Source organism: Nelumbo lutea, chromosome 1, assembly GCF_056320005.1.
Source record: "Nelumbo lutea isolate HS-2025 chromosome 1, American lotus-T2T, whole genome shotgun sequence".
Taxonomy (NCBI): Eukaryota; Viridiplantae; Streptophyta; class Magnoliopsida; order Proteales; family Nelumbonaceae; genus Nelumbo; species Nelumbo lutea.
This window is the reverse complement of record NC_142684.1, coordinates 143504151-143514867: the sequence shown is the minus strand read 5'-3', so window position 1 is coordinate 143514867 and position 10717 is coordinate 143504151. Positions and strand designations below refer to the sequence as shown.

At 37.1% G+C, this 10717-nt stretch overlaps 1 protein-coding gene across 1 annotated transcript; it reads left to right on the top strand.

Annotated features, from left to right (window-relative positions):
• Positions 1–1732: 1732 nt before the first annotated feature.
• LOC148878068 (putative histone H2A.3) lies at positions 1733–2566 on the top strand. Its single transcript, XM_088948547.1, has 2 exons — positions 1733–2041; positions 2147–2566. The coding sequence occupies exons 1-2, from the start codon at positions 1853–1855 to the stop codon at positions 2366–2368; spliced, it is 411 nt and encodes a 136-aa protein (XP_088804673.1). The 5' UTR covers positions 1733–1852; the 3' UTR covers positions 2369–2566.
• Positions 2567–10717: the final 8151 nt, after the last annotated feature.

The following is a 10717-nucleotide window of genomic DNA, read 5'->3' as shown; positions in this document are numbered from 1 at the left end:
ATTAGGTTTTGGAGGAAGGAAGAGAGAACGAGGAAGAGATGGAGAGTGAAATATGATGGAAAGAAAAAACGTACCATTCTAAAGTTTTGATATGGCTATCAATCATTGCATCTATAGCAAAGTCATGAAACGGGATCTGCTCCTCACACTTGGGCACCTCACATTCACATCCCCGTGCAATGGGGACATCTTCCCTGAAAAATAACTTAAAAGTATAGGAGATATTCCCAATGCATAGTAAAATGTGTGTGTGAAGTGCCCTGTGTGACGAGCAAATCTGGTCTCCAAAGTCATTAGCTATAAATCTACAACAAATCCGGGTTCATACATAAGTGGGTTTGACTATGATATGGAAAAGATATGACATCTGAAATATTTTTTACCAACCAACTGGAATATAAACATGGTAGCCAATCATGTGTTATTTATCAAAATTCATGATTGGTCAAAACTCTTACCCCCAGTATTAATACAAATTTTCATGTAAATTCTCCCTTCCCCCACTCCCCAATCCAATAGTTGCCCCCCCTATGGGCCCATTTACACTTATCCCCCTCCCTAATCCACTATTTTAGGTTTTGCCCCCTTATAAAAATTTCCTAGCTCCGCCATTGCTTACAATACCATGTCTTTCCGGCATCGTAGATTTTCCCTACATTAATTGGATGACATGGCATTAACCATACATCACCTTGCATTTAAAACAAATGATAAATCATATGAAAATGAATACAAAACAGAATAGTCGAAGGAAATACTTACTTTGATGCCAATGTGATACAAATGATACTCAACAGGAAAATAGCAAAAAGGCCATTGTGTGGGTGTTGCATGGACATGAGTGTTTTTTTCATAAATCAGACAAAAAAGATGCCCATGCTACTAAAGTTTGCTTTTTGGTAAGTTATTTATCTGGGTAAATGCAGTTACCCGGGTAAGTTTTTCCCATTCATCCGTGTTATTTTATTTCTTATGTAAATATGACAATGATCATTTTAGCCATAAAAATCTATTATTAAAATGGTATTTTGTCCCATTCAAGTGTTGGAAATTTTCCCTAAGGTTGAAAAGTTATTTACCCACCTAGAAGATGGTATCACTTACCCAACTAAGTGATACCAAGAAAATAAACATTTTCTAATCCCCACATAAATTTGAAAAAATAACATAGAATTCTTGGTTCAACCAACTTTTCCCCTAATCAAAATCCAAAAAAAGAATACCCCCATATGTGTCAATTTGACAAATAAGTAGATTTTGTATCAAATTATACCTTGAAAAGTAGCTATAGATTACAAATAGATTGTATCGGGTCAGATCCGATATTGCACATTTACTTATCGTAATCACTAATCAGGAGTAGTTCTACCCGAGTACCTGACCCTGAGCAGACCCGATCCATTGGCAACACTACTTGGACTTGGACTGCATCAAGGTGCTAACTGTTACTTATGGGCTCTACTCCAGTTTTTTCATGTTATTTGTATAACATGCGAGGGTGTTTTCGTCATTTTGTATGAATAAATTTGGGAGTATAGATAACTCCAACTGTCTCAACTCCGTCCTCGATCCAAGCAGTTAATCCAAGATGTCCAATTCTTACATCTGAAACTTCCATCCAGCCGTTCATGTACATTTTAATGAACGGTCAAAGATCGTGATCCGCGTCATTGCTTTCTATTGGCTGATTTAATCCAGCATCATATATAAATAAGAGATAAGGGAGTCGCCATTCGCCAAACGTATTATTTGCCGGGCTCCCTCGTCTTTCCTTGTTTCTCTTCTCACTTCAAATTCCCGGGCTGTCGATTCCTCTCGGAGCTTTGGTCAGTTACTTGTCAAGAAGTCCGATATGGCCGGAAGGGGAAAATCTCTTGGCGCTGGAGCTTCAAAGAAGGCAGCATCCAGGAGCAGCAAGGCCGGGCTTCAGTTTCCCGTCGGAAGGATCGCCAGGTTTCTGAAAGCCGGTAAATACGCAGAGAGAGTTGGTGCCGGTGCTCCAGTATATCTCGCCGCCGTTCTTGAGTATCTTGCAGCCGAGGTTCGTTTTTCCCTGGTTGGGGATCCACTTTCCTCTTTCCCCTTTCCGCTTTGTTTGGATATTGAATATTTGACTGAGTTATTAGTGATGGAAACTTGATTGCAGGTGTTGGAATTAGCTGGGAACGCATCGAGGGATAACAAGAAGACGAGGATCGTGCCAAGGCACATTCAATTAGCGGTGAGGAACGACGAAGAACTCAGCAAATTGCTTGGTACGGTCACGATCGCAAACGGTGGTGTGATGCCTAACATCCACAATTTGTTGTTGCCGAAGAAGACCGGAAGTGGATCTTCCAAAGGCGTCTCTGCTGATGATGAGAGTTAGATTTGTTCTCTGGACATGAGGAGGGAATGGAGAAAGAAAGCAGCAGATGAATAGTTCTTTAATTCTTTGTATTTTAAGGTTTTACATTTAGAGTTTTTTTTTTTTTTTTATTTTTAATTTTCTGGGTGTAGTTAGGAGTTTATTAGTGGAGATTGACCAATGGAAAAGTTGATGCAATCCCTGTGAATTTGGATGAAATTTTGTACTTGTCGTGTTGGGTATGTAATTTTTTTTTCCTCTTGGTTCGATCTACTCTACTGTGGCCCCACAACTGATACAATGGAGGATGATGAAGCTGATACTTGTTCTGAAGCCTGCTTTATCGTTAATGTCAGGCACATCGAGTGGTGTATACTGCGTCATGTTCGGGAATACGGTCGCAGAATATGTTTCACAAGAACAATGAATCTAACTGATTACATGCGTAACAGTCTGCTGGAAGTAATTATTGATGAATTCACCATTTACCAAACTACAGGTTTGGTTCATTAAGGGCATTGGGTGCAAATGCAATGCAAGAAATGCCGATAGCAGGATCATTGCCAATTTGCCATTAAGGTCAAACTAATTGGCATTTCTATAAGGAAACTCACATCAGCTTTGAGTAGGCATGAGAGTTTCGGTTTGGAAGGAGTATAAAACCTCCTATTTTATATTTGTAGGAAAAATTCCTATAGGTATCCTGTAATTTAGGCTGAGTGAATGTATCTGAATTTTCATGTCGGGGCGCCGTAATGAATTTTATGAACGATTGTAATGGGGTAATTTATTTTGCATATTCTGTGTTGTGCTCTCATGCTAGGGGCTGGTGCTGCAGAGGCGGCCAGATGAAGATAAGCTCAGAGGGCAACCACCGTATATGCTGTTACCAAATCTGATGGTTGGAGGTTTGCTAGAGAATCCAGTGGAAAATGTTTTGTCCCTCTACCCTACCCAAACCACATACAACCCTTTTTCTTGAATATTTGCTAGAGGTGCTTGGAAGTTAGAGTTAACTGTTTGTTTCTCTTTCATTTTCTTAAAAAAAATGATGATTAACAGCGCTCAAGAATAATTTTGATATTTTTAAAAGTCTTAAATAACATATAAAGTCTTATCACAAAATGAAAGTTGGGGTACTATGTATATTTTATTTTACTTTCAAATATTATATTGTATACAATTAAAATATGTCATGTAATGTCTTCCGTTCTTAAAACTGAACTCATTTTAATTTTTCTTGGTTTTGAAACATCTCCCTCTCTCGAACTCGCATTCTCTCTCTATATTTCGCTTGATTTAGGAATTTGGTAAATAATTCGATCTCTTTGAACAGGTTCAGTTTAACCTTAACCTTGTCCCCAAAGACTACGTTTCATTCAAGAAAGCGTCTTTGGAAAAACTCGGTTGATGATTTGGTTGCCAAGCATCAAAATGCTGAAATTGGGTGAGCGTTGATTGAGTCTGTACCTGTTTCCAACGGTGATGGACCAGTGGTGGCCATTAGTGAAACCGACTGAAATTGGGTGCGGGTGTTCAGCCACAGTTTTACAAAACTGTTTTATATGGCACTCCGACAACTTTGGGTTACTCTGTTTTCGATGCATTTTTTTTTTTGTGTTTGTTGGACTTTTTTTTTTTTGAATTTATGCATGTTATTTTTGAGAGGCTTTATTTGTAAAGATCATCTGAATTTGAAAATAAAAAGTTAGATAACCTATGCAAAGTTAGAAATGTAGAGGTTTAAGATATACCAAGGTGCCAAATGCCAATTCCTGCACCACCGGCTAGGGGTGTCAGGCTCGGTTTCGGGTTTACTCCGTTCAAATCAAAATTTATCTAGACGGATTGGATAGATTGGACGGACCAATATAACATATTGTATTGGACCTGGTTTATCCATAATGAATTTATATTGGATTGAGTCAATATCTGGTCGATTGATAGAAGATAAGAACATAGGTGTCAATGGATCAGGTTTGAGTTGAAATCATGGTTTTTAATATTGGACCAGACTGGAAAAATCAGGAATTAATTAGATCTGTTTTACCCTAGAATTGTTATTTCCCCCAAAACCGTTGATTTAGTTAGCAAATCACTGACTTGGGCAGTCGAATCGTTCAACTGTTTTGTTGGTTTGGATTTTTTTGTCAAAACGGGCTGTTCGTTCAGTTTGAACAATTGGACCGTTCGACTCGGGAACCGGACCCCTGATCGGTTCGTTGTTTGTATTGGTTTTTAAAACCTTGGTTGAAACCAATCAAAATTAACAAGAATTTGAACATATTGAACTATACCTGGCAATTGGGTTGGGTGGGTCGGGTTCGGGTTAGGTCAAGTTACTTCGGGTTGATTTTGGGCTAGGTTAAATTTCGGGTTGGGTTGTCAAATGCTAGACCCTAACCCTAAATATTTGGGTTAGGCTTGACCCGTGGGTCAACTTGGGTCATCCCAAAAAATAATTGAAATTAAAAAATAAAGAAAATATACATGAAAAATGTCAGAATTAAAAGAATTAACCTTAAAATTCCAAATATAAAATAAAAAACTTGAACATTTAACAATTTAAAGAGTAAACAATAAAAAGTAAAGACTAAATAGAAAAAAATAAAGAGTATAAACTTCTAACAATGCATAAATAATCCCAATTAGACTTGACAATCAGGGTCAGTGGGTTGACCCATGACCCAACCCAACCCAACCCAACCCAGTGTTTTTCGGGTTGGGTCAGGTCAGGTCATTTTTGCATTCGGATAGCTAAATATGAGACCCTAACCCTGTTTTTTTGGGTTGGGCCAACTTTTTGCCAGGTCTAGATTGAACAGTCTCTGGATTGGTCCAAAATATTCATTGGATTGGATTGGACCCAATCCATTTGTAATGGACTCACATTGGACTGGACCAGATTGGACCAAATCCGATCCAATTGACACCCCTATCACTAGTAGTGTAATAGGGACCAAAGATGTAAAACAAGAAAACCTTCAAGCACAAGACTCAAACAACTTGGCATCGATAACATCCCCTCCCCCAACTTCATCATCAACATTGATGTAAACGGCCCGGATCGGATTCGAATTAAGGTATATTTGAATTTGATCTAACATTGTTCATGTTGGATCTGATCATGATCTAAATTCAAATCCTATCTGATCTTCGGATTTGATTTGATCCGACTTGTTTTATTTAAAAATAATAAATTATAGAAAGAAAAAATAAAATATACCAATTTAAATAAAGAAAAAACAAAAAATACAAGTTTTTTAATTATTTTCATCATATATACATGTTTTTATAAAAATAAATAAATAATATAGCAATTTATAAAAATATAATATAAATAATTTATTTATAAATAAAATATATATATATATATATATATAATACATCGGATATGATCTTTTCGAATCAGATAGGGGTGATGAAAATCCAATTTTTGATCGGATAATAGGATTTGATGTAAAGATTTGAGCAGGGGTAGTCCGAATTTGACCAAATAGGATCGGATCATGATCTGATCCATTTGCACCCCATTTGTGACATGTCATTGTTCTTGTAGCAGACATTTATGTTTCCGAGTCAATGATTCATGACTCATAGGTGGAATATAGCACAATATTACTCTCCATTTGGATGGATAAAAACCTCTCTCAAAGCTTGAGTCCCTCTGCTTCAGGGGAAACTGTATCCGATTGGCTCTTACATTGGACAATTTTGCCTCCAAGTAAGCAAAACTTCCACTAAAGATTTGCCTATGGTTCTAGCATGGTAGTGTAGATATTTAACTATATGACAAATGTGGTAGGATTTATGTATAAATAATTGAAGAGAATCCCACATTGAAAAGAAATGAGAAGTGCAATGAAGTGGCCCGTTTAAGTTTTTTGATTTGTATGTGATGTCACTCTCGTGTTTAAGTCGTACATGTACAAGTCCTCGATTCTGAGAGACTCGTTCATAAAGGGGAGATTGTTGTACGTGGTGTCCCTTTTCTTTTATTTTTTTGCCAAATGCTTTAATCTCTTAGATTCAAGGGTTATTAAATGTTTGTAAGAATATAATGTCGTTGCGATAGACCTATAGGGATGACCGGCGAGATGCCCTATTGTATGTAACATTGTAACCTCAGTTTTATTACAAAAACATTGATCCATTAATATTTAGATTTAAATCCGTTTACGTTGCAATTGAATAATATTAATAAATTAAATTGAAAAAGATCAAAATCTTATTTTTGAACATTTTGGGTATTGTATCCATAAAAAGAAGCTAAAAATTACATAATTGAATAGTTGAATGTAAAGGATGTAAATGCAACTTCAAAAAAAAAAAAAAAAATTCAATTCTGATCACGTGTCCATCACTAGGGTGCTCTGAAGGTTGCTTACGTCTTTCATTTAATGACCTCTTCTTTTTTTCTAACATAAATTATTAAAGGGTAATTGCCCAAAAATCCACCATCATTTTTAATGAATTCTCTTAAATTCATAACTTTTCAAAACGTCTAAAACTCACGTATCATTAATTTACTATTTTAACCTTTATTATCTCCTGCTTTGCTTTCTTTAATCTTCGATGGCTTCTCCCTTCATTCTGCTGCCTTCCACCCTATTCTTATCGCCTCCCATCTATCGTCTCTCTCCTTGTTTGCTAGCAATTCATTTCAAGATTCAACCCTGGGATTGCCTTCCTTTAGAATCGAGGAACGAGTCTTATTCCCAGACCTGTGTTTCTAAGTTTTATTGCATTACTACAACTTCACTCTCTTGTCCTTGCTACAGTGTCTCATCATGGTCGTCATTTCCCCACTTCTGACTTGAGTTTATGTACATGTCTTCTTCTCTTTCCCTCCTTCCTTTCTCTATCCGTCTATTATCTTTAGAATCCCCTCTTTCTCTCTCTCTCTTCGGCACTCACATACACAAAAACACAGACTCCACTGGTGATGTCTGAGTTTGACTGAGGAATCGAACAGAGACAGACAGAAAGAAGAGTAGACAAGGGAAAAACAAATGAAACTCTATAATTAATTCATGGATTGAGGCCACGTATTCCTACTCCTACTCCTCCTGTTGCTACAAAAAGAGCACATCGCCCCTCGGGAGAGCGAGAGCGAGAGAGAGAGAGGGGGGGGGGGGGCAGTCTTGATTGCAACTCTTTCATCGTCACAGTTGTGTGATTAAAAGGAGGGAATACTATTTGAGTATCAGAAAAAAAGTTACAAAATCAATGGTGGAGGAGAGAGCGGAGACAAAGTTAATGTCGATACCGGCAATGCCTTGTGTATCGAAGCCGGAGATACTGACTCCATCGGGCAGAGATCTCCGAGGTCAGTGTCCAAGGAGGGGAAGTCATTGACTGCTTGGATGCCAACATCGCTGATATCGTTGAGGTTCCTGAGCCCAATCGGTATGCCGATGAAGAGGGTGCTCATTAACATGAAAGGGTACCTGAAGGAGGTGGGCCACCTCACCAAGATGAATCCGTAGGACGCATGGCTTCCCATCACTGAATCTTGGCCAAACCATGGATTGGGTACCATCTATGAAGAAGAATCATCAGATTCCTTTTGTGAACCTGTGGATTGGGATTCTTCAGCATTTTCAGTATCTTCGAGTCGCTTACCTTCACTCTGTTCCATCCCTCTTTCTTTTTTCATGAAAACCTCAATCCGAGGATTAGGTCTATAACAAAGGAATTGAGGTCTTGGGGAAAGATAGTTGGTTTTGGGATCGTAAAGAGGAAGAAACAAGGCTTTGCAGCAAATTTTTGGGTTTCTAACGTCTCTGATTTGCTTTCGCTTTCTAAACATACCTGAGAATGAAAAATTGCGTCCGACCTCATACCAGTCTCTTCTGTAGATTCCGATAGATCCATGCAAGTAAGAGTAGATCTTATTTGCAACATTCTATGGAGTTTCACTTGATCTTTCTGAAAGAACTTTTTCCGCATCTAAGAGAGATTTGTTAAGCAAATGTAAATACTTCGGTAGTTTTTCTTTTGCATGAATTTAAAAAGGAATTGGTTTCACAACTCACAAGAAATAATTATCATTAATAGGTGAAGAAATCACTGCTTTGTGAACTAATTTAAACAGTCTGGTTTATTCTTGGTTCGAAGAAGCTGATGCATTCTTCATTTAAAAGAAGCAACTAAATGTAGTAGTTTTGGGGTCATTAGGTGCATTTGAAGAAAAGGTTTTTAGACGTACAAGTGTAAGGGTGCCTGTTATGCAGCTGTGCAAAAATGTAGAGGGTAAAATAAAAATTTACATTAAGTTTAATTTTTATGACATGTACTAAAATCAAAGTAAGTATCCGCTTTATAATGCACTTTAAAAAAGAAAATAGGAAAAAGGTTATGGTTTGTGTCTACCCGTATTCAATGAAAACGGGATCCACTACAAATAGAATTCTGTGGAAATTAATAGGCTACATAACAATCACAAATGGACCAACAAGTAATTCCTACACATATAACCCAGATGCCTAGCGGGGTTTATATTAAGGCTGCAACTCGGGCTGGGTTACCCTGAACCCAATCCTAACTCAATCCGGAAATGGGTAAGGTTGATGCTTGGATTAGGGTTAAGGTTGAAATTTATGAATCCGACTTTATTTTGAGTTGGGTTAGGGTTAATCTTTCGAGCAACCGATTCAACCTGAATCTGATTCTATAATTTATACATATATAAAAATATTATATAGATGATATATCATATATTGATTTGTTTATATGCATGATAATTGTATAGCCTCCACCACATACTATCATTTATTTTTTTAAGATAATCACTTCACTTAATCCCAATTAGAAATGCTAAAACCTTAATAATATATTTTTTGTTTGGGGTTTTTATAGTTGAGTCCACTCTTAGGGTGGAGTTATGGTTTCTAGGGGTGGACTGAATCCTGACCGTGGATTGATGCTAAATCCATGGGCAATATGCGGTTTATAGGGGGGGCTACTAGTAGACTAGGAGGGGGCTGCAATTTCAGATTTCTGAGGTGGACTGCAGTTCTCCTCTTTCTTGTTTTATCACTCATAACTTACTACCCATAAAAGATCTATTATAAGTCATAATTCATAATAAACTACAATCATTTCAAATACCTTTTTTTTTTATGAATTTTGTACTTAAAGAACCAATAAAAACATTAACAAAAAATACTAATAAAACATAGGGTTAATATATGTAGAGAAAGTTGAGTTAAGATATGAAATTAAGAAGTTCTACAAGATTACAAGGGATAGAAAAAAGGTAATTAACTTTGGGTTGGGTTGAATTGGGTTAGGGTTGAAGGAATTTAGTAAGGGTTAGACTTAAGGTTGGGTAGGTCAGATTGAAGGTTGGATTAAGTTAGAATTAAGGTTGGCCTCAACCCGACCTAACCCGGCCTGACTTGCAACCCTAGTTTATATGCTAGTATTTTCAGCATATCTTCTTAGATAGGTCAATCTTTTTACGAAGGAGGAGAAGGTTATGGATATTGGGCATGACTACTCCATTGGCAAGGCAATGGTGAATTGGTGAGCTCATCGTCATTCCTCACTTTCAATTGGATGTGCCGTGTAATGATCCGAGTCTTTTGTTGTCCTTTGTCGTGTTTCCTACCTATTATAGTCAAATGTTGTAGGACTCGGATCTGAGGCAACCGGACCATCAAACTCATGAATTAGATGACAATTAGATTGTTAAAACACTGATTTTAGTATTTTTTTCCCAAAAACCATCTAATCAGTCATTAACCTTTGTCACTCGGGTCACTGCTTTATTATGCATTGGAAATACATAACGAGAGAAATTGAACTCATGACCTTAGGTTCGACTATGATGGAAAAAACTTATAACAACTGTTCTGAAAACGGATCGGAGGTAGAACTGGTTTTTTCTCTCTCTAAATCATTGGTTATCGGATCAATCAACTGGGTTAAATCGTCAAACCAATCAATTTTGTGGTACATCATCCTATGAATAGTTACACGTGAATAGGGAAACACCCCACATCCTAAATAATGAATTATTGTCCCCATGTGAATGATCATGGCTTTTGAACCATGAACTGACCTGGACAGTGGGACGACTGTTTGATCTGAAAATCATTCAGGCAATCAGTTCGTTTCACTCTTTAACCTATTTTTCGGCTAAAAATTGTTGATTTGATCAATGACTCATGCTATTGATTTAGACAACATTTTTTTGGCCAGTTTTGATTTTTTAAATTGCAATGGACATCTATTTAAATTTGACGGTCAAATCACTGATGAACATACCAGTGGCCAAAGTGGTTTCAGTTCTGGGTCAATTTTTAAACATTGGGGATGAACACTCCTTCACTTTCTTTTTATATGCTGATGTCAAATTCACTT

Bases quoted from the DNA above. Each gene is read 5' to 3' on its own strand.
- LOC148878068 (XM_088948547.1), top strand. From the start codon at position 1,853: ATGGCCGGAAGGGGAAAATCTCTTGGCGCTGGAGCTTCAAAGAAGGCA. The intron at 2,042-2,146 runs GTTCGTTTTTCC...ACTTGATTGCAG, and splicing joins TTGAGTATCTTGCAGCCGAG to GTGTTGGAATTAGCTGGGAA.